Source organism: Sciurus carolinensis, chromosome 9 (assembly GCF_902686445.1).
Source record: "Sciurus carolinensis chromosome 9, mSciCar1.2, whole genome shotgun sequence".
Classification (NCBI taxonomy): domain Eukaryota; kingdom Metazoa; phylum Chordata; class Mammalia; order Rodentia; family Sciuridae; genus Sciurus; species Sciurus carolinensis.
In genome coordinates, this window is record NC_062221.1 from 107,543,324 (window position 1) to 107,568,452 (window position 25,129).

General features: G+C 34.1%; 1 protein-coding gene across 1 annotated transcript in view; it reads left to right on the forward strand.

Annotated features, from left to right (window-relative positions):
- Positions 1-25,129, forward strand: part of Gbe1 (1,4-alpha-glucan branching enzyme 1) — a 260,442-nt gene that overhangs the window by 214,012 nt on the left and 21,301 nt on the right. The window contains 5 exon segments of the mRNA XM_047565518.1: positions 11,231-11,260; positions 11,263-11,295; positions 11,298-11,360; positions 11,363-11,416; positions 12,925-13,054. Of these exon segments, the coding sequence (XP_047421474.1) occupies positions 11,231-11,260; positions 11,263-11,295; positions 11,298-11,360; positions 11,363-11,416; positions 12,925-13,054 (310 nt within the window).

Here is a 25,129-nt window from a genome sequence, read left to right on the forward strand (position 1 = left end):
GGGAAGTTAGGAAATGTCTCTTTTCTAAAAAGCAGTTTATTCAGCTAAAAAAAAAACTTTCTCTGACTGCAGGAAAGATATGTCTGTGCCTCAGGAGATGATAGTTAACCTGGTTTCTAAAGAATGAACAAAATTTCCAGAAGCAAAAATCAGGCATTCCAAGTCAAAGACCTAAATGTAGAGATGATACAGAAGCAAACAATTTGGGTCATGATCAGAATATAGCATGTCATCTGGTTTTATTGATGCCAGGTCTGTGTATTGGGATTTAAAGCTCAAAGAATAGCAAAGAAACTTACTCATCTTTGTGGAGATCAGCATTTTCAAACAGCATAATTTAAGTAACAAATGGTTAGATATAACAAAAGCTAAATGCAACACCCATTAAATTCCTGACAGTACCACTTCATAACTTGCTTCTTTTTCACTGTTTCTCTCGCTTCAAACTTTGTCCTTTGTGGCAATGCAGAAAATAAGTTAACTTTTTCTGGGTCACCCAAAGGTAGGGTGGTGGTGTTTATTTTATGTTGTGTCAAACCTCTGTAGGAGTTTTGTATATGACCCTTTTAATTCCATTATCTTAAACATAGTAGGATTGTGTATGTGTTTTTTTGTGTTTTTATTTTGGGGGAGGTTGATGTTAAGAATCAAACCTGGAACCTTGCTCATCCTAGGCATGCACTCTACCACAGAGCTGCATCCCCAACCCTGTTTATGTGATTTTGAACTTTTACCTTTAATAGCCTTCAAAGTTGTTGATAGGCCACTTCATGACTTTTTAGTCACTTAAAAAAAATTTAGTATTACCATTGAAATACTAAACAAGAAAATGGAGCCTGAAACAAGAAAATGAAGATAAGTAGAACCTTTCATCTTGTTGGAGAAAGAAGTGCGCAGTGTTCCCACATGCTGTCACCCTACTATGAAACTTTTTTCCTCATTTCTTTGGCACCAGTTTCCCAAAGGAAGCAAGAACCAGTAGCAGGGAAGCAGACAAGGCTAACTAGCTGTTGGCAGAATGTAGAGCAATGGGAGCATCATCTGAAGGCAATGTGATGCTAGACCTTTGGTTAAGTTTTAAGCACATAGTTAATCTCTCTGCTGGAGAATTAGCACTGCTGACTACAGAGAAAAGAAAGACTGTGGGAGCTGGAAATCTAGGAAAACTGCGGTAGGGTGTGCCCAGAAAAAACCCTGGATTCTTACAGAAGCACTTGTCTAGCATGGCACTGGTACCAAAATTCAATTACACTGATGTCAGTTATCAAGGATAGAATATTTAAATGAACATTTTCTTTCTAATCTCCCTCATCTCCTCTGTGATTGTATTCTTCCCTTTTAAGTGTCTTTGCTTAGCTTTAAGAACTAATTAACTAGGGAATTTGTTAATCTGTAGTACTATGTATGTTTAATGTAACTACAAGGAATCAAACCTTAGTGGTAGCATATCTTAATTGTAGGCAAATTTTAGGGGGAAAAATAACACAGACTCCACTACTAAATTTTTGAGTATAAACCAAAAGTTATAGTGACCACAAACCATCTGTCTGTGGCTCTGTCTATGATCAGTTTTATAGTCAGCCAGCTTTTTATTTCTTTTCACATTCATGTTTTCCTTCCATGTTTTTGCCACCTAAGGGTTTATGAAGTCTTAGTGGTGTCCTGTTCACACACAAAACACTTACACATTTTTTACAAGGTTATGTATTAGCAGATTTTTTCTAAGACATATAACTTGTGAAAGAACTGAATTCAGTTAGTATTTTATAAAATAACTTCTTTCCCTTCACCATCATCTTTTCTTTTGTGTGATTTATTTTCCCCAAAAAATATACTTGACTTCAGGATGAATGACAACAGTCTTTTAATAAAAGATTTATTGAAAAATAATATCCAGAATGAGTATGGTGGCATATACCTGTAATCCCAGCAACTTGGGAGTTCTGCTGAGGTAGGAGGATCACAAATTCAGAGTCAACCTCAGCAACTTAGTGAGACTCCATCTCCAAATAAAATTAAATGGACTGGGATGTAGATCAGTGGTTAAGCACCCCCTGGGTTCCATCCCCAGTACAATGATGATGATGAAATAATAATAATAATGTGTTATGTATACACAGTGGAATTTTATTCAGTCATAAAGAAGAGTGAATTTATGGCATTTGCTGGTAAATGGATGAAAGTGGAGAACATCTTGCTAAGTAAAATAAGCCAGATTTAGAAAGTTAAGAGTTTAACGTTTTCTCTCATATGAGGAAGCAAAAGCAAAATAAGGGGAAAAAAAACTAGTAGGATCCCATGCAAACAGAAGGAGATCAGTGGGGTTGAGGTAGGGGATAAAGTGGGAGGAAGGAGGAGTGGGAAATGGAGGAACAGTATAATGAAATTGGCCAAATAATGCTATATACGTATATGAATATACCACTGGGAACTTAACTTTTATGTATACATAGAGAGAGCACCAATTAGAAAGCCATAAATAGAAGGGAGACCTGTAGAGTGAGGAACAGGAAGAGGCAGAAGGGGAGGAAAAGAGGAAGTATAGGAGACTGAAATGCAAATTACATACCATGTATGTATGATTATGTCAAATTGAACCCCATTACTATGTAAAACTATAATGCACTAATAAAACTTTTTAAAAGAAAAAATCTGTATGACAAGAATATCTAGCTTATAAAACATTATTTACACAAAATAATACTCAATTCTTATTTGTTCACTGCTTTATTTTTTTGCTATATTTTACTGCTTATTTTAAATAAAAAATATGTCAAAAATTGCATATAGGTCAAAACATACATAACAACACGAACATCTGAAATTTTGTCTTCTTTTGGCATGGCATTGAGAACAGGAAATCTAGCATCTGAAAGTAGACAGTTGAAGTAATCTATCTGCTGTCAATTTGGTTGTCAATTAGTACATCTTCAGTACACCTAAGAGTAACAAAACTTAAGTATTTTTTATTTTTGTTTCTTTTTTATTATCTCCTGCAGATAATTGGTTCCAGGGCTCCCAACTTTCCAGAGAACCAAAATCCAAAGATGCTTAAGTATCTTATGTAAAATGGTATAGTATTTGCATGTAATGTGCACACACTCTCCCATATCATTCCTTTGAATCATCTCTAATACAATGTAAAGTCTATGTAAATAGTTGTTACACTCTATTGTTTACAGAATCATGTTAGAGGAAGATCATATATGTTCAGTACAGATGCAACCACTGTAGGCTTAAATAGATAGTGCATAAATAAGATGCGAGTCGAAAAATGTTACATGAGGGCTGGAGAGGGAACAAAGGGATTTATGAAATGGTGGGAGACTACAGCAGGGTATGCCTACACATCATGTCTTTTGTAAGAATTCAGAATGCAGCTGTTGTAACATTCAGATTTTGCTTTTTGGAATTTTCTGGCTTTTTAAAAGTATTTTCAATCTGCAATTGGTTGAATCCATAGATGTGGAATCCATCCATGGATTTCACAGAATCCATGAGGAATGGAGGGCCAACTCTGTGTGTGTGCGAGTGCATGTGTGTGTGCATGTGTATTACACACACAATCAAGAGTTACATCCCCATCTGGTTGCAGCAGGGAGGCTGTGCCTCAAAAGAAATTATGTTAAACCTTTAACGATTTAGAGGAAAACATCAAACCTTAGAAAAGATTTGAGTCCCTTTGTAGGTCCAGTATACTGGAGCTTGCTGTGGAGGATTAAAAGGAAACATAAGATATAGACCTTGTCCATAATCATATTGGTCAGTATTAAAGGGAGAGATTGGTGATTGTCAGTTTATTTTTCTGGAAAGAAAAATGACAGGTTCTGATATGGAAAAGTGTGTACTGCTATGTGTTACCCTTTGGTGAATTAACCACTCACTGAAAACCCTGAGAAATCCAAAATATTTGAATTTAAAATTGATGCTTCCTTTTTTAAAAAATCGGTCTTCAGGACAATGAAGGAGAGTAGGAGTTGAAGGTTTTTATATTTCTCCTTAGGACTCTATGTTATTTTCATGTGTACATAAACTCAGGAACAACTAAGAGTTACATAACATCCACAGCACGGAGGTTGTGATAGACTTTAATTAATTCCTAGGTAAAATTAGTATGCATTACACTTTAGAGAAACAAAACACACAAACCTGCTAATCAAAATGTTCAGCTAACAGTGCTGGAGCTTTTTCATTAGTTATATTGTCTTGAATTTCATCACTATACCAGCTGGCTTCTTGTCAATTTATAGTTTGGACCTTTACATCAAACAGCAAAAAATTAATTACAGAAAAAGGAGTCCCAATAGGAATTTTGCGCTGAGAGGTTTTTCACAATTAACCAGACATGAATGGGGCTATGTGTACAGAGGAATTGGAAAGGGGGAGAAGGAACTTAGCAGAATTTTCTAGAGTTATTAATTAACCATAGCAGTGTTATTCACCTGCTTCCTGATTTTGTTTTAAACTTGTTTAGCCAAAGTTTTCAGCCTTCTCATTTATGGAAGCACTCAGATCTATTACTTTATTGAATGTGGTGAATCATTGCATGAACTGTGAATTTTCTTGCAAAATGCCCCAAGAGACAGCTCAAAAATTGCTATCTTCCCTTCATTTTGAATTGAGTAGCATTCAGTGTTTACATTACTGATCATAATCATAATTTAATGAGCAGAAAAATCATGCTTTGATGGTTACTGCCTAGTTTCTTGTAATGCGTGTTTGGACTCAGAAGTATTGTTCTCAAGTGTCACAGTCACTGCCTCTGTGTGCTACAGTTAGTTCAAATGTGACTTCTAAGCCTCTTATATATTGAATAAACCAGCCAACGGTTTTTAAAATGCTCCCCTCAAAATTCTCTCATATTTTCTACTTTGTATTTTTTTATATTGCTTAAAAATTCTTGTGACCCATTCTTCCATTCCCTGACTTTTTGATACAGTAAATCACTCTTTCACAAACCTATTTAAGCCTCAGATACCTAGAGAATCTGAAGAAAACATTTCTACCTCAGAAAAATGCACATAAGAACTAACATGTGACATTTTCCTTGAAATGCCAGGGAGTTACTAGACATGTGTTAACTGCAGATTATGAATGACTCTTGCATTCATTGAGGGAAACATTTGTATCTGACTGTATATATATGTGTGTATAAATGTGCACTTTTTTTTTGTAATTCACACACACACACAAAAAAATATATATATACATGTTTTCAATGTTTCTTAATTCAGATGCTGATTCAGATCGTGTTATCTATACTAAACAATCAATTATCTTTGTGGCCATCACTTGAATAAATTTAGATTTTGAATCCATTTTTATCTATAGCACCCTTAACTATATGCTCATTTGGGTGGCCATATTTCACTGCACTGTCTCAAGTCCTGCCACGTTTCCTAAGTAATTTGTAGACCACAGCTGAGAAGAACATTTTTAACTTTTTTAATGATAGTATTTTTCTTCGTTAGGTTTGTGAGCCATTAGCTAGTAGTATAAGATACTAACAGGCCTTTCCCAGTATTTCCGTTCAGACTGAGAATGGTTCTCTATTATCCCAAGGTCACTTTGAAAGTCTTTCTGTGATTTGCTTCCATTTATTTTATGCTTGTGTTTATGGTTTTGAACCAAAAATGAAATTTAATGTTGCGTTTGTCTACATTAAACTTAATTTGCCTCTTGTCAGCTCATTTACAACAGAGATAACATTCAAAAGCTACCCTGTAAATGTTTTCTGTGCCATCACTGATATAATTTTTCTATCTTTTCTTGTTGTGTGAAACTTTCTATATCTTTTAAGTTTAAAAGGAAGTCTTGCCAGTTAGATTTCAGAAATTTTAAATGAGTCTAAGAGAAATTAATAAATGATTCTTAATAAAATGTCTCACCACATCGTGAACAAATTATAAACAGTTTTATTTTCCTTACTTACAAATTTAATTTCATATTATATAATTTATAACTATACTCATTAGATGTTCTATAAAGAAATGAGCTTATATTTGAAAAACATAAATGAAGGAAAGTTAAAGTACAAAGTTTAAATAGATTATGATACTAAATATTTCCCTAATTTTATCTCTAATATTTTTCCATGTACTTAACTTGGCCTCATGAAATGAATTTTCTTCTTAATATTTAATACTTCTTAGATATAGAATTGTTAATTGATATTTAAATTGATATATCTTAGAGGACCCTAAAATGAAGTCTTAAATTTAAATAATGAAAAATAAATTTAGAGTAGAATCTTAAACATATAAATAAGGAATATAATCTGTAAATACTATTTTCAGGAGCAATTGATCAACTTAGTAATGTTCGAAACTTGAGAAATGTTTTCTATTAGAATCATATCTGCTGTTTACCTTTTGAGGAGGTATTTTACTTATTTGGTTTATGTTAGGGAAATAACAAACAGTGTAGAAATATAAACTTATAAGACCGGTTATTCTTTGTTACACTGAAATAACAGAAAAAAATGACTAACTTAATCTGATGTGTTAAATAAAATAGTATCATGTGCATGTAATAGGATACCATCATGGAGATATATATATTTATGGACATGGAACATTCTGATATTGAAATTAAAATACTATATGATATGAATCTACTTTTGTTCAAAAACAAGTTGTAGGTAGGTAATGAGTAAATAGAAGGATATAGGATTTATTTTGATCTAGATATCAAATATATACAGATGTATATATACAGTTAGATATGTATAAATGTAGATACAAATGGCAATAAATAAAACATTTACCAAAGAGAAACAGTGATTATTCGGTAGGATTGCAGACTGTGGCGTATGTATTTAATTGTGTTTTAAAAATAATATGCCTATAAGTATATAATAATAAATGGAAAAAGTCAAATAGCTGTCCTCTTCATTGCTACTGGTGATTTGATATCTGCTGTAGGGATGGCTAGTTATCTGCTCAGAATAATGGGAATCAGAAATGTTAGCCTTAACATAACTCATATCTCATGCCTTCTTTCTAGTAACTTTAGTATTCAGTGGAAGTGTGTAACAGAAGGGCTGCCATACATTAAAAGCATATAGCTGTCATATCTTATCAAAGCACCTCACATCACCTTCTTTAAATCTGTAAAAAAGCTTTATAAAACTTATCCTGTTTACAGTTAAAGAAACTAAGCATTGGTGATATTACATTGTATAATTCATGTTGCTCATAATTAAATTATATTGAATAATTACTGCATGAAGAACTTTCATATTTGTACACTTCTGTTTTTCAGGGTAAGTTATTTAGCCCACATAGTTTCAGGGTATTATAGGGAGATTGATAAAAATGTAAAATCCTGCTTGAGACTTTCCCCAGAGTAATGAATTAGCATGACCAGGAAAGGAATGAACCTTTCTTTTTTTTTTTTAAATACCAGAGTTTGAACTCAGGGGCACTCAACCACTAAACCACATCCCCAGCCCTATTTTGTATTTTATTTAGAGACAAGGTCTCACTGAGTTGCTTAGTGTCTTGCTTTTGCTAAGACTGGCTTTGAACTTGTGATCCTCCTGCCTCAGCCTCCTGGGATGCGGGATTAAAAGCATGTATCACCACGCCTGGTAGGAAAGAACATTTTTAACAGGACTCCTTGGTTAGTCCAGAGCATAATATAAATTGAAAATCCCATCTGTATAGCATCTTGTTCCTACTCCAAAGGTGTAATAAAAGCAAGTTCTTGTTTTTCTATTTTTTTCGGCATTTTACACTACTTCTAATGCTTTCCTTATCTCACCTTGCTAACGATTGCTCTTCAATCCCCTCTCAGGTCTTCTTTCCCTGCAGTTTCTTAGGATGCTGCCTGTGCTCCTCTTTCTCCACTGGCTGTAATTATCTTTGCTTATTGAAGTTTTACAAATTACTTTTATTCCCACCTGCAATTCTCTTCCTGAATTTCAGTACCTTATTTTTATCTCTCTTACTCTAAATCCATGAATACCTGCAATCCTTCAAGTCTTAAATTTAGCATGCATAAACTTGAATTCATTATTTTCTTACCCCAGACTTTGTGTCACATTTCCCCTAGTGCAGTTAGTGCTGTCATTACTCAGTCTTCTGAAATTAAAACTTCAAAATACCATTCAGACATTCCTTTTCCTTACAACCTCCAATCAGTCATCAAATCTTGTTCACTCCATCTCAGAAATGCCATTTGAATTAATATTTTTCTTCAATCCATTATACCTCTTCCTGTCTTACACTTTACATGCTTATACTGGCTTTTCTACCATTCAAACTTTCCCAATAACCAGTCTCTTTTCCAAATTGTTGTAGACATTTAATAATAAACACATTAAACTTTTCATTCCTCCTCTTGCCAATAGATTTTGGTACTCTGTTGACTACGACATAAGATTCAAATTTTGTAGGGCTCATTCTACTCTCATCTCATCCTAGGTGTATTGCCTCTTCTCTTTACCACAGATCCTATTTGGGGTTAATTGAATCTCCTTACTGCATCTCACCTCTCACTCTAATCCATTAGTTCAATGTCATTCCATTAGCTTGGAATTCTCCCCCATGTATGAGAGGTTGGTAGATCTTGGTTCTACTTTTCATAGCATTTGCTTCTGAGTAATATGGTGTTAGGGTGTTAAAACCTGACTGACTAGGTTTCATAGACCCAACTACTTAATCAGTGTGTCACTTTTCTATATCTCAGATTCTCTAACTACCTTACAGAATCGTTGAAGATGGAAAGAGTTAATGCATGTGCAATGCTTACAAATAATGCCCAAAACCTAATAGGCAGACATTAGACATCTGTTGCTGTCTGTTCTATGAACATGAGTATAATGTTGTGACACTCTCACCAGGAAGAAAGCTATTGCTATTATTATTGGAATCAACCTAGAAATCCAAGACCATACCAAACTAAAACCATTTGCCTATAGAAAACCTGAATCCATTTGTAGGTATGTTAGTCAGCTTTGTGTCACTGTGACTAAATATATAACAAGACCTTAGAGGAGAGAAAGTTAATTTGGGGCTCACAGTTTCAGAAGTCTGAGTCTGTGGATAGCAGACCCTATTGCTTTGGTTCGGATATGATGTAGTCCCTCATGGGTAAGGGCGTGTCTGAGGGAAGCTACAGACCTCATGACAGTCAGAAGCAGAGAGAAAAAAGTTGAGGAAGGGAACAGGGAAGATGAACACTTCCATGGCATGTCCCTAGGAACCCCCTTCTTTGGCTGAACTTGCCTACAGTTACCACCAGACAGTCGATTCAAAAGAAGATGGAGTGATCAGGTTACAGCTCTCACAATCCAGTCATTTTACTTCCTAACACTTGACACAACTTTCGGTGGGTTCTTTATATCTAAACTGTAACAGTAGGCTAACGTGCTTTAGCTGCCTCATGAGATTTCTAGTTTCTCCGTTATCTACTAGTCAAAATCTCACACCAGATTAGACTTGGACATATCCTTGTTCCCAGATTGGTATTCCCTTCATTATCAGTAAAGAACTCTGGCTATAATTCTGAGTTACATCATTTTGCCAGTTGAATGGTTGATGGAGCAAGCTATGCTATGGGTGTACCTTGGGCCGATGTGAATTAGGCTCCAGATTCAAGACTCTTAAATGTGGCAGAGGGACACTTCATGTGTTGATTTAAAGCAGCTGAAAGTTTAAAGGAACTGAAAGTTAATATAGGTTCACAGAGTGAGAAATTCATTCTTTCCTCTGCCATACTGTACATAAGAAATATTGTCCTTTAGACTGAAATATTAGAATTTAGCAAAAGTTTGCAGATTAATTTTCATGAAATTGTTGCAAACATGTCTATTTAGGTGCTATTTTTTTCTTCAATGAGTCTGGTTTGAAAAATTGCAGAAGTTCTTAGCAAAGTTACTATTTATGGCAACTCTAATAAATATTTTGAATTATTAGTTTATTTATTAGAATATTAATGCTTATTTGTTTGAAATAGGATACACTTGTCTTATCACTCACCAGGGAATAATGACTTACAAAATTGTTAACATTAAAATGGTGCATATAAGTAAATTTCAAAAAATTCTGAATTTTGCCAGGAAAAAAAAACATGAAGTAGAAATTCACCTCCAATAAAACATTGAGTCAAATTTATTAGGTAACTAATATGTAAATTTAATATTAGAAACTAAATCTATGTATGTATTATTTCATCTTTTAAAGTTCATTGGGATTTCTGCTTCTTGTTGTAAGAAATAATATAAAATGGATTCTCAATGGAATTTCCCAAGCTACACATACACACACACACGCACACACACACACAGGCACATTTGAAACTAAAGATGTACATCTAATTGTAACAAGTAGATCTGAAAAACAGAGAAAAATAATCAAGTAACATCTTGGATTTCTGTTGCCACCCAAAATTTCCAACCAACTTGCCTAATGTATTTTGGTAAAAATAGTCTGTGAATGATAGGCCCAGTGTTGTGGTACATGTTATAATTCCAGCTACTTCGGAGGCTTGAGGCAGGAGGATCCAAGTTTGAGGCAGTGTGGGCAACTTAGCAAGACCCTGTTTCAAATGAAATCTAAAGAACAGTTGAGGATGTTATTTAGTGGGAGAGTGCTTCCGTAGCATGCATGAGGCCCTGGGTTGAATTCCTAGGACGGCAAAAGGAGGGTGGTGAAAGAAAGAAAGAAGCATACACTAATTTTAATTAGAAGAAGTAAATTTTAATGGCTGTTTTCTACTTTGTATTTTCTGTGTGAAGTTGGGCAAATCTGTCAACCACCCAGAGCGTAGGATTTCTCATCTATGAGATGAATATAATAGATCTTTTGAGGATCAAAAATTAATGTATACATAAAGCCTTTGGAAATTGTAAAGCATTGTACAGATTTCTGAGATTACAGTAACAGAGATTTTACAAATTCCTCCAGGATCCCCTAGATTATTTCAGAGATGAAATAAGTATAGGGATATCGTGCTTTTTTTTTTTGTGCACGAGGAGAAACTGAAATCTGCAGCCAGTAACAAGTGTCCAAGCTAAAGCTGGACCCTGGACTTTAGAGTAAAATGTCATACTTTCTGTTCTAGATCATTCTGTTTTTGACCCAGACCTGTACATCATTCACCCAGGTACAGTGATAGTAACTTATAACCTAAATGTCTGAAAACTTCAAAAACATGTAATTATGGAGTTATCTTAGTAAGACAGGCTAATATTAGTAGGTGATATTTATATTGTTTTCAAATACAGGTAATGAATTTGGGCATCCTGAATGGTTAGACTCCCAAGGAAAGGAAATAATGAGAGTTACCATTATGCAGAAGGCAGTTTCATTTAACCGATGATGACCTTCTTCGCTATAAATTCCTAAATAACTTCGACAGGATATGAATAGATTGGAAGAAAGATGTGGTTGGCTTTCAGCTCCACAGGTAAGTGCTTTACTTTAAATATGATGTTTTAGTCGCTATTGCTGTACATGCTTAGAATGGCAATCAATTTAAGTCTATATGCATTTCTTCTAAACAGCACTTTATTATTCAGTGTGTACTGCCCTGTGACATACTTCAGGTTGTCAAAACATGTCACTGAAATCTCTCCAATAGATAATGAAAATCTTAAACATAATGCCCTGCTACTTCCCTGGTTAGGTTGTTGTTGTTGTTTAAATTTAGTAATTTTTATTTCAGTTGGTTAAAATAGATGACAAAAGCTCTGCATGGAACCCACTTTGAAAATTGCTGTGGAAACAACTTATTGTTTTGACTGTTTTTCTTTATATAAATAATTATGCTGTCCTAAAGAAACTACTTTAAAACATGTAGATCTTTATTCTCTTTTTCCCCTTCTTTACTGGTCTCTAACTTGTCATTTCAATAGATGCCATTATACCTGTGTGCTGTTTTGTATGTTTCATGAGCCTCACTCTCCTCTGGAATTAAAGTCTCAGTTTTCAATAAGTTTTAGAAAATGTAATTAACAGGTGCAAATTTTATACAGGCTTATTTTTTCCTTGCAAAATTAGCATATAGTATGTGTTAGTATAATCCACTTACTTATATTGGTGCTGTTTGAAATACTGTTGATGTGTTTATACTTCGGTGTCTATGACTCTTTTTTTTTTAAATGGGTGAACCAAGGTACTTATATATTCAGTAAGATTGGCTACATGACACAAATGCCCTAATCACATTTATTAGTAATGCTATTTCCAGAAGAGAGAGAGCAAAATGATGCTCCTTTTCAGTAGGAACAATATTGAATACCAAAGGCACACTGTTCACTCTAAAGCTTAGTTCATTTTCTAAATTACCAAGAGTGATGCTGCTGATACACTTGGCAATAAAGTCCTCTCAAAGTTGGGGTGGGCAGAGAGGGTAGTGTTCACAAAATAGAAGCTTCTGACTGCCTGCTATAAATACATGATGCATAAAATAAGGGAGTTTACAGATATAATTGATTTTCAGACTTTTTGATTAAGAAAAATGTTAAAATCGTGATGGGCTACAGGTAGCCAATGAGTCTGTCAAAGTTGTATATAATATGTAAAATTTGGGGGATAAGTATAATTTCAGAAGATAGATAATGTTATAATTATAAATTTTGAAAAGCAATTCTATATACCTTACCACATTAATCTGGGAACCTAAGTCTCAAAATGCACTATAAATAGATCTAATAAGAAATACAAATTTTTTGTATGTAGTTCATGTGCCATGTTGCTACTTAAAACCTAAGCTATAATACTAATTCCCTATTTGTTTTTTTTGTTAGAAGTTGCAAGTAGCTCATGAGATTTTTAAACATGTTCAAAAGTATACAGTTGTAAAATTTTCATCTTTGATTTAACTGATAAGATTATTAAGAAAGAAAAAGCCAAATGTTTTGTAAATAATAGTGGCAACATCTAGGTGTCATTTAAATGTAACGTGTAATTCTTGCAGGCTTTTGTGAGTGAAAGCATGAGGGAAACAAGATTATTGCTTTTGAGAGAGCAGGTCTCCTTTTTATTTTCAACTTCCACCCAAGCAAGAGCTATACTGATTACCGAGTTGGAACAGCATTACCTGGAAATATCCTTTTTGTTACCAGTGAATATGTTCATTTGAATCAGTTTTTTTTAATTATTATATCAGATATAAGAAGGAATAATACTAACAATAGTAATTTTCAGTTTTCCTCATCTGGTAAAAGGAGCACTTGAGAGAGTTATTCAATAGATCTTTGCTTAGCTAGAATATACTGAATTATTCCTCACCTTTCTTCAGGCTTTTAAAACATTTGATTCTGAATATTTTAAAGTATTTTTTGTTTTAATAAGCAATACAAGAAACAATTGACTGGAGTTTTTCTTTATTTTTCGGGACTAGGGGGTACTGGGGATGCTGGACCACAAAGCCACATCCCCAGCTCTATTTTGTATTTTTATTTAGAGACAGGGTCTCACTGAGTTACTTAGCACGTCACTTTTGCTGAGGCTGGCTTTTGAACTCAGGATCCTCCTGCCTCAGCCTCTGAGCCACTGAGGTTATAGATGCACCACTGTGCCAGGTTTGGAGTTTTTCTTTATAAAAAATATTTTTATACGTTGTTTCTGAAAGTCATCTCCTTTCTGTTTCTTCACCAAGCTGGAAAGAGCAGACAGTACCTGTAGAGGTATATTTCTTTCACTTTTTCTGTCTAGGACAGGGGAGGTATTGGGCACCAGATATAGCAGAATGTTTTTAATGTTCTCTCTATGTTCAGTTACCCATTCTTCCATACATGTCACAGATATTTCTGAGAACCTTTATACTGAACATCTGTGTGCCAGCCCTGTGTAGATATTATAAGTATAGGAATTTTCCTGGCAGATACACTGCCCTCATGGAGCATTTAAATAGTGAATACGATACACATCACTAACTTTAAAATCGGAAATTGTTGCAAAGGCAAAGTGCAATGCATTTAAAAAACATATGACTGTTACTTAAATACACTAAGAGTAAATAGTTAGAGATTCAGATCTTAGCAACAACTCAGTGCAGAAATACTTTGTTTATGCCCTGAAGCCCTAATGAGGATTAACATGCACCACTTGAGTAAGATGCCTGACACTGACATGAAATCCTTTATGATTCTCCGCTACACTAAGAGAAACCCTATATTCAACTGGCTCAACAAAAAGGGAAATATATTTGTCACACAGTGAAAGTCCTAAAGTAGAATGACACTTTCAAATTCCCTGTTTCATTCTTTCTGCCTCTAGCCCTCAGAGTGTCAGTAATGTTCAAAAGGTGGCACCCTGTTGTAAGGAAGGAGGCATGGTTTTAAGTATTACTACCTTCAGACACTACAAACATGGTTTGTTTTTGTGTGGTGTCTTTTCAAGAATGAAGTCACTTCTCTAGAAATTTTCTTTCACCGTTCACTGACTAGGATTGAGTCTTATATTCTGCAAAAATCTGTAGGAATGAGAATGCTATCCCCATGAGTGACTTAATCAAGAATTATCCCTGAACCTCAGAAATTGAACTCATTGGTAGAGTGGACATCCAGGCAGAATGTTGCTCTGCCAGGAAGAAGGAAAGGACCAGTGCTGCCCAGTGGTAACCTGCAACATCCACTGCCATCCTGTGCCACCCAGAGACATCCAGGTTGCTGAGAGATTGTTCCCCTCTCTCTCCTGACCTAGCCAATCACGGGCCCACTTGACAAAAAATTAGGAGATCAGGATGCAGCCATGACTGATTGAGTGAATTTTTTTCATTTAATGCAGAATATTCTGTTTTCTGTCTCCTGTGTATTCAAAGAAATCAATGTGATGGGGTTACCCACACCAAAACCTGCCGTGCTATTCTGAGAAGCAAATGTTCTCACCATCTCATGAAGAAATATAAACAAATATTGAATGTATAGCAATTGTTACACGACCCTTCTGATTTTGAAGACTATAAAATAATGCCCAAGACCAAATCCTTCTAACCTATATGCATGCCTATATATATTAAATAGTAATATAATCAATTAGAATGCATTGACAGATTATTGCTATCTATTTTAATCTTTGTGGTCATCTTTGCTGCACTGTTCTTGACCCTAAGTAGAAGAGATGTATAAAACCAAACCTGATGCAAAGTAATGCCATAAATGGTAAGGGGCAAATTGTCCCATGAGAGAACAGAGTTATCTAAGGATAAGAAAGAATAGAAAGAGGGAAAATAACATATAAAAAAAAAAAACCTTAGAAAGTGGGCAATAATATATTTGGGAAAAAAAGACTGAGGAAGGCCATTCTAGTCATTGGGAAACATAAAATATCCTCAGATAATGTATAGTACAATGGTAGCTTGAAAAATAATGAGTATAAAAGAAATACTAAGAAATAAATCTGAAAAAATAGTTAGAGATCTCATAGAAGATTTTAATGCCCTATTAATTCGTTTATACTTTTTCTGTGGTTTTATTGTGAGTTGTGAAGGTCTTTGACTAGTGAACTAGTTGATAAGAATGTATGCTTTAAGAAAAGTTCTCATGGACCAGTATGTGAGAGAGCTACATGAAGAGAGAGAGAGATTAGAAGTACAGGCATTAATTATGAGAAATTGCAGTGCATAAAGATGATTAGGGCACAAACTAAAAAAGTAATATCAATAAAATAGAAAAAGGTATGTGAATTTTTTTCTTGTAATGAAAGAACTAAGCAATTATTTGAACATAGGATATAGAAGAGGAAATAAGGTTTCACTGTGAACAAAGGGAAGAAAGATAATAGTATTATTGCTGAGGTTAGCAAAGCAAGAAGTAACCAGTTGAGGGAATCAAAATGAGTTTACAGTTGTCAAAAAATCAAAATACATGGGGTTTTCAATGATGATGTTTGAGATTAAAGCCTTGTTTAGCTCTAGCTGTAGTTATCTAAATAAAACCTATTGCCTTTGATTACAAATATTATGAAATGAAACATACTGATTAGCATAGAATATTTTGTTGAGAAGAATCTTCCCAAAAGTTAGCTATTTACTTAAATGGAATTATTTTGTATATAAAAACCTGATATATTTTATAAACCTTCTGAAATTTGGTGATCTTGTAAAATGTCTACAGACATCTGCTATACATGACTTTTCTATTTTAATAAGTATTATATATTTTTCATTAGTGACTTCTTTCAAAACTATCCTAATTATAAGTTGTAATGATATAGATATCTTGGAAATTGAGACCATATCTTTATAGAAGCAATATTTAAAACCTCAGGATCTTCAGTAGTATATGAAGAATTTCTGTTGGTCCAATTTGTGCATTTTGCCTAGCTACAGATTTGTGCCCATTTAGACCTTATTTATTTCTGCTGTGTATTTTATTCATGTCTTTTTCTCAGCAGGCAATAGCTTATTTATTTATGTTATTGCATCTTCTAAAGACATTTGCATTTTATACATCTCTTTCAACACTCAAAAACTATGCAAGACCCAATGATCTAGATACCTAATGGAAGAATTGTGTTAAAATAATGATTCTGTTTGGATTGGAGGAGAGAAGGAGGATATTTCTAGCATAGCTACACTATACCTTTTACTTAGACATCTTTTAACAGCCCTATCCTAATTCTAAGACTGAAATGATAAAAATCTGAATTTTGAGAGGTTCCTGTGTTCTGCCCTCCTGGATCACTACCAAACATCCCAAGTAGAAATTCCTGCACAAATAAACAGATAACTTTGATTAGAACACTTTCTAGTCCTAAGATCCCACTATTTCACAATATAAACATTAAAGCCTTTAATCATTAAAATTATTACCCTTAAATATTAATGCATTAGTTTTTCTCTAACACTTGTTCCACATGCCAACTATTTTTTTTTTATTATTTTATTGTAAACAAATGGGATACTTGTTGTTTCTCTGTTTGTACATGGCGTAAAGGCATACCATTTGTGTAATCATAAATTTACATACAGTAATGCTGTTTGATTCATTAAGTTATTTTTTTCCCTTCCCCCCCACCTCTCCCACCCCTCTTTACAGTCCTTCCTTCCTCCATTCTTGCCCCCCTCCCTAACCCTAACTCTAACCCTAACACTAACCCCTCCCACCCCCCATTATGTGTCATCATCCACTTATTAGCGATATCATTCGTCCTTTGCTTTTTGAGATTGGCTTATCTCACTTAGCATGATATTCTCCAGTTTCATCCATTTGCCTGCAAATACCATGATTTTATCATTCTTTGTGGCTGAGTAATATTCCATTTGTATAATATACCACAGTTTCTTTATCCATTCATCAATTGAAGGACATCTAGGTTGGTTCCAGAATCTGGCTATTGTGAACTGAGCAGCTATGAACATTGATGTGGCTGTATCTCTGTAATATGCTGATTTAAGTCCTTTGGGTATAGGCCAAGGAGTGGGATAGCTGGGTCAAATGGTGGTTCCATTCCAAGTTTTCTAAGGAGTCTCCACACTGCTTTCCAGAGTGGCTGCACTAATTTGCAACCCCAACAGCAATGTATAATTGTACCTTTCTCCCCACATCCTCGGGCAACACCTGTTGTTGCTTGTATTCTTGATAATCGCCATTCTAATTGGGGTGAGATGGAATCTTAGGGTGGTTTTGATTTGCATTTCTCTTATTACTAGAGATGTGAACATTTTTCCATATGTTGTTGATTGCTTGTAGATCTTCTTCTGTGAAGTATCTATTCATTTCCTTAGCCCATTTGTCGATTGGATTATTTGCATTCTTGGTGTAGAGTTTTTTGAGTTCTTTATGGATTCTGGAGATTAGTGCTCTATCTGAAGTATGATTGGCAAAGATTTTCTCCCACTCTGTAGGCTCTTTCTTTGCATTGCTGATAGTTTCCTTTGCTGAGAGAAAGCTTTTTAGTTTGAATCTATCCCAGTTATTGATTCTTGCTTTTATTTCTTGTGCTATGGGAGTCCTGTTGAGGAAGTCTGGTCCTAACCTGGCATTTTGAAGCTCTGAACCTACTTTTTCTTCTATAAGATGCACTGTCTCTGGTCTGATTCTGAGGTCCTTAATCCATTTTGAGTTTAGTTTCGTGCATAGTGAGAGATATGGGTTTAATTTCATTCTGTTGCATATGGATTTCCAATTCTCCCAGCACCATTTGTTGAAGAGGCTATCTTTTCTCCATTGCATATTTTTGGCCCCTTTGTCTAGTATGAGAAAATTGTATTTATTTGGGTTTGTGTCTGTGTCCTCTATTCTGTACCATTGATCCACCTTTCTATTTTGGTACCAATACCATGCCGTTTTTGTTACTATTGCTTTGTAGTAGAGTTGAAGATCGGGTATTGCGATACCCCCTGCTTCACTCTTTCTACTGAGGATTGCTTTAGCTATTCTGGGTTTTTTATTCTTCCAGATGAATTTCATAATTGCTTGCTCTATTTCTGTAAGGTACATCATTGGGATTTTAATTGGAATTGCATTGAATCTGTATAGCACTTTTGGTAGTATGGCCATTTTGACAATATTAATTCTGCCTATCCAAGAACATGGGAGATCTTTCCATCTTCTGAGGTTTTCTTTAATTTCTTTCTTTAGTGTTCTGTAGTTCTCACTGTAGAGGTCTTTCACCTCTTTTGTGAGATTGATTCCCAAGTATTTTATTTTTTTCGATGCTATTGTGAATGGGGTAGTTTTCCTAATTTCTCTTTCTGAAGATTCATCACTTATGTATAAAAATGCCTTGGATTTATGTGCATTGATCTTATATCCCGCTACTTTACTGAATTCACTTATGAGATCTAAAAGTTTTCTGGTGGAATTTCCTGGTATATATAAGTATATAATCATATCATCAGCAAACAGAGATAGTTTGAGTTCTTCTTTTCCTATTCGTATCCCTTTAATTTCTTTGGACTGTCTAATTGCTCTGGCTAGAGTTTCAAGGACGATATTGAAAAGAAGTGGTGAAAGAGGGCATCCCTGCCTTGTTCCAGTTTTAAGGGGGAATGCTTTCAGTTTTTCACCATTTAGAATGATATTAGCCATGGACTTAGCATAGATGGCCTTTACAATGTTTAGGAATGTTCCCACTATCCCTATTTTTTCTAGTGTTTTGAGCATGAAGAGGTGCTGTATTTTATCAAATGCTTTCTCTGCATCTATTGAAATAATCATGTGATTCTTGACTTTAAGTCTATTGATATGGTGAATTACATTTATTGATTTCCTGATGTTGAACCAACCTTGCATCCCTGGGATGAAACCCACTTGATCATGGTGCACTATCTTTTTAATATGTTTTTGTATGCAATTTGCTAAAATTTTGTTGAGAATTTTTGCATTGATGTTCATTAGGATATTGGTCTGAAATTTTCTTTCCTTGATGTGTCTCTGTCTGGTTTAGGTATCAGGGTGATATTGGCTTCATAGAACAAATTTGGGAGGGTTCCCTCCTCTTCTATTTTATGGAATACTTTGAGAAGTATTGGAATGAGCTCTTCTTTAAAGGTTTTGTAGAACTTGGCTGAAAACCCATCTGGTCCTGGACTTTTCTTTGTTGGTAGGCTTTTGATGACTTCATCTATTTCATTACTTGAAATTGGTCTATTTAAATTGTGTACATCCTCCTCGTTCAGTTTAGGCAATTCATATGTCTCTAGAAACCTGTTGATGTCTTCGAAATTTTCTATTTTGTTGGAGTATAGATTTTCAAAATAGCTTCTAATTATGTTTTGTATTTCAGTTGTGTCTGTTGTGATATTTCCTTGTTCATTCCGAATTTTAGTGATTTGGGTTTTCTCTCGTCTTCTCTTTGTTAGTGTGGCTAAAGGTTTATCAATTTTGTTTATTTTTTCGAAGAACCAACTATTTATTTTGTCAATTTTTTGTATTGTTTCTTTTGTTTCAATTTCGTTGATTTCACCTCTGAGTTTAACTATTTCCTGTCTTCTACTACTTTTGGTGTTGGTCTGTTCTTCTTTTTCTAGGGCTTTGCGCTGTAGTGTTAGGTTGTTTATTTCTTGAGTTTTACTTCTTTTATTAAATACGCTCCATGAAATAAATTTTCCTCTACATGCCAACTATTTACATCAAGAAAAGGATTTAATGTGCCCCTCACAGAACTGCCTCTCCAAAGTCTTCCCTCTCCAGAACCAAATTCCTTTTGTTTTTAAAATCTTATGATACATTACAAATTTTCCTCCATAATTCTCTTATCAAGATTTACCCAGTATTGTTCACTTTCCTTCTACATTGAGTTTTCAGAACAAACAGTGATATACCCCAGATATGATTGGCAAGTCTGTCAGGGACTCCCCTATTACCTTCCTTTATCTCCATGCTACTCTCTTAGTAAGACAGTAATACAGCAGCCATTTCATTTTTTCTTACTCTTGTTATATTTGCATTCAAACAAAAATTCTGTTTTTCTCTACATGTCCTATAATATAGTATCATATTTCCCTCATTCTTTATTTATTCTGTTATTAATTCTCATTTCTAATCCCAAATTTAACATTTAATATGAAAACAATTAACTCTTACCTTCTATTAATAGAAAAATTAAAAGAATACCACAGTAGAACAGTTCTTTTTTAATCTGTTGAGATTGTGCCCTCTTCCATAAGCAGCACACAGAGATCTTCTTTTACCTTTTCGTAGTTCCAAGGTTAACTTTAAGAGTTCATCTTCTTGCCCTTAACATTTTACAAATCTGATTTCTTTTTGACCTTCTATTATTTTGACTTTATTCTTTTCCCTGAAACTACATAATAGCTAAGTATTATAGATTGATTTCAAAAACAGAGAATATTTACAAAATTAGAATTTTGATGCAGTGTTTTCTGATTTTACCAAAGTGCTCTCTGTCATTGTTATTTTCAACTACAGAGCAAGTAAATTAAATACAGATTTGCACTGTGAAGAATCTACAGTGACAAGATTGGATGTATTAATCAAGTAAAGAAATTCATCAAATTTTAATTCACTGGAAAGAAGAATTTGGTGCCAGAACAAATATAAAGTTTCTTAAAAAGTCATTTAAACTTCTATCAGTATGAAATATAAACATGCTATAGGTAACATTTCTGAATTCTTGAACAATTCCATTTTTTTGTATACTTCATGTATCAAATGGCAAGCCATCAACTTTTGCTCAGATCTATGGAGAATAAATGCTGGCCATCTTTTCAAAAGACTTGTACAGGGAGCTATTTTGGAAGTAATGCCAGGCTAAGTAGGAGAAACACTTTAAGAAGGCTTTAAACTGTCTCTGCAAAATAAGACAATACATTTAGAAAACTGCGAGGCAATTCTGATTTGTATCCATCAGGTTTTGAACATTGTCTTCATGGTGACTGCTAGAAGACATAATATTTTTCTGCAGAAGAATCTACAGTGCAACTGTATTCTAGGAAAATAGCAAAAACAAAACAACAGCTTAAAGCCTTTTCCTGTAGACTATCCTGTGTGCCTCTTCTTAGCTGCTAATCTTCAGTGTAATAATCACCAGTGTTCTTTAATAGAGTAGATAGCTATGTGAGTAATGCAGAGCTGAGACCTAAATGTACTTGATAAATAGGCAGGTTTCACATTTCATGCTTAGGAAGATAGAGCACATCTTCCTGATGCGATATATTTGCTTATGACTTCACATTGTTTAATGGAAAAAAAAATTAATGCCCTTCATATTATCAGAACCATTATTGGTTTCTTTAGTTACATTTCTTCACCTACAACATTATCAAATCATCAATGAAACAAAATGAAAACTGCTAAGCTCTTAAGGAAAACTGTTCTTTCTCATTCAGTTTGAATAATACAAATAGTTGATACTACATTTTTTAGTTACATGTGGGAGAAAACGAGTAATATGGGTATTATAGTACCTCTCTTGAGGTCTTTCTTTTGACTAACCATCTTTATTCAGTATGTGGTTTAATATTCTCAGCCACACTATGGGCAGGTTGTGTGAGCCTCACATAACAGACTAGGAGACTGGGGCCTGAAAGTAACTAAGTACTTCCCTCTAGGATGTGGACAGCAAAGCTCAAGCAGTGTATGAGAAAGCCCATGTAAACCATGGTGCATTTACTCAGTCTCCTCATGGGTATGTGCATGTGGTTGGTGTGGTAGCATGATGATATCACTGATGAGGATTTATTCCTGTAATGTTCAAAATGGTTTTGATATAGTTCTGGGGAAATAGGTAGCGTTAGAAAACTGTACAAAAATCCATGGCTCAGGCAAGCTTCCCCAGAATCATTTAACCTTTCTGCACCATCACCCACTGCAAATCCTTCCCCAGGAATTCTTCCTTGTGATCTGTGACCATCTTTCACAAAAGAAAAAAGTAATTTTTAAGAAGGTGAAACAACATATATACTCAGTTATCGTGATTTTTCTGTATTCTTTTGTGGAATTTATATATGCCACGATTCTGTGTTCAAAGTTAAACTCCTCTAATGTATCATATCAGTTTAAATTTATATAATATTTAGGTAAACTTGCAATCTCTTAGTCTATTTATAAGGTATGTAACAAGGTTTATACAAATGAATATACTTCTGAGAACATAAACAACATAACAATCATGTTTTATATGATTTGCCAGCCTTCTGCTGGGGTGGGTGTATACAAGATATAGCAGCCCCCTTTCCACATGGCATTTCAAACTGTTATAATATCAAAATACTAAGAGGAGCACTCACAAATGTGACTTGTAAAGAATATGAATCTAGGCCAAAAATATTTAAAGTTTGGGGAACAGATGAGTAAATAATTGGATTTGACCCAAGATCTTGGAAATATTTTCATTAAAGTGCTGCAAGATGTATTTTTTAAAATGTAAATTCACACTCTGACATTTGCAACCTGTACACAGAACTTTTAATGAGCAAATAAGGTCACTTGGATGATTCACTGGCATGTGAGTGCTGAAAGCAGAGGTGTTGCTGTGAGGTGGTTTAGAGAGGCCTTTGAAGTGTGGTTATGTAATACTGTGTGCATTAGAATCTGCTTTACGCAACAAATAAAAGCAAAGGACTTAATTTAGGATTAGCTAAACGCCACATTCTCTCAAGAGTTTGTAATACGTATAAGGTTTGATTTCTGAATTAAAGAAATGCAGTATCTAGACTTTCTAGTTTCCCAGGTTATAGATGTTTTGATTAAAAAAAGAAAATCAAAATACAAAGTTTCCTCATGAAAGATCTACACTGTGACTTTCAACAGATGCAAGCTTGTTTATTTTTCTCGCTGCTCATATGTGGGTGACTTTATTTTGTGCCTCAATTTAATGATCTTTATGTGAGCAGGGACAGATAATCCACCAAGTCTATATTTAATATAGGTCCTTTTGTTTCTCCAGCTTCAAAATGGAAATATATACACATTCATTACCTTTGTTAGCCCACTTTAGTGTCGAGGTTACAGCAATACTTTTACACATTATGTAGGGGTCCTTTAGAATATTCTTTATTGTTAAACACTTTCTTCTAATGATACCTGTAATTTGTGATAATGATGGATGAGTACCCTCCCCCTCTTCCATAGTAAAGAGTCCATAATTAAATTTCAATTTTCTATCCAGGAATTTGAGATGAATCACAAAGTAAGAAAAGTATTTTATATGATTAAAATATTGTAACTACTGTAGCACTTCTAGGTCCTCTTATAATATATTCATAATCTAATAAGTAGTAATGAATAATAAGCAAGCCCTTACCATACACAGACACTTCTGGTGTTTCTTGTTTGTTTGTTTGGTGGTATGGTAAGGTGAAGGGGAGTTGCTTTGTTTTGAATAGTCATCCCAGTGCTGTGAAATATTCAATAGCATTTCTGTTTTTTTGGTTCATAGTTCAGTTGTACAGTCATGTTCTCCTCATTTTTGAAATTCATCTAACAATACCTTGGTTAAAAATTTCTTCCTCCATTTCTGGTCCTTCTGGAGGAAAAAAATCAGAAATATTATTATAACCTTTAAAAACTGTATATACTTACCTAGTAAATAGTATCACTAATGGGAGGAAAAACATTTGGGCCCAGGGTGCTCATTTTCACCAACTTGTGAAAAGAAGTACTATTATGTTTTAATTGACTTGAAAATAAATGGTAATCCTAATAGCTTTATCCACATATTAGCTATTATATCTTTACTTATAGTACATTAAATATTTACAATATACAGCTTAATTTTTGTAGATTCTTAGGTAGAGGAAAAATTGATGGACTATCAGATAAATATATGGAATAAATAAATGAAAGATACAGCTCCTCATGGTGAAAGAACCCCTATTTGAAAAATTAAATAATTAAGGCACAAAGATAACTGTAATGACTAACTTTTTTCTGAATATGCTAGGATCTGCTTTCAGTTAGAAATATTGTCAAATAACTTTTGTGTCATGTACTCTGCAAACATGTTAACTCATTACCTTATTTAGCCAACCTTTTCTTTCCTCAGGATCAACACATTACAGATAAGGAAGAAGGCAATCTAGAGCAAAAGCATTGGCCTAAAATCATTTATATCTTACCTTTTCTTTTAAAATAGTCATTTATTTAATCTTTTCTGCTTTCAAAAGTAAATTATATATATCATCTTTATAGCTAAAGTCAATTTTTTTAAGTACTACATGCTGTGTCAAAATTAAATTTTTAATATGGTGCTAATTTACCTTTTCCTTCTAGCTAGTAGAAATTAGTCTGTTTTTCACTGATTGTCTCCTACCTGCCATAAAGCTGTTCAACTTTTCTTTCTGTGAAATGTTATTTGCAGTTCTGATATTTTCTGTTAAGCTTTTCTAACACAGAATCTTACATGATCAGACTGAGCAATGTGTCTTTTTATTTACATTGTTACCTCAGTACCTATAAGGCTTCTGAAAATTAAGGCAAGCTATAATTACTGGTTCACTGTAATTATTTGAGATTTTCTTGGCACATTTGAATGCTATAACCAGAAAGAATTTTCTGTTTATCTAGAGAAAAATACAAATATTAGATCCATGAACAATGGATCTTGAAAGCATTGACTTCAGTTGTAACCATGTCTGAGAACCAACTCTAATTCTATAAATGTGGTTTCTCTCATCCTGATGATAGGACAATGCCTAATTAATTCCTATTAATAAGAATTTGTTGAATTAATTATGATCCTTTTATGTAATTATATGGTATTAATTATTG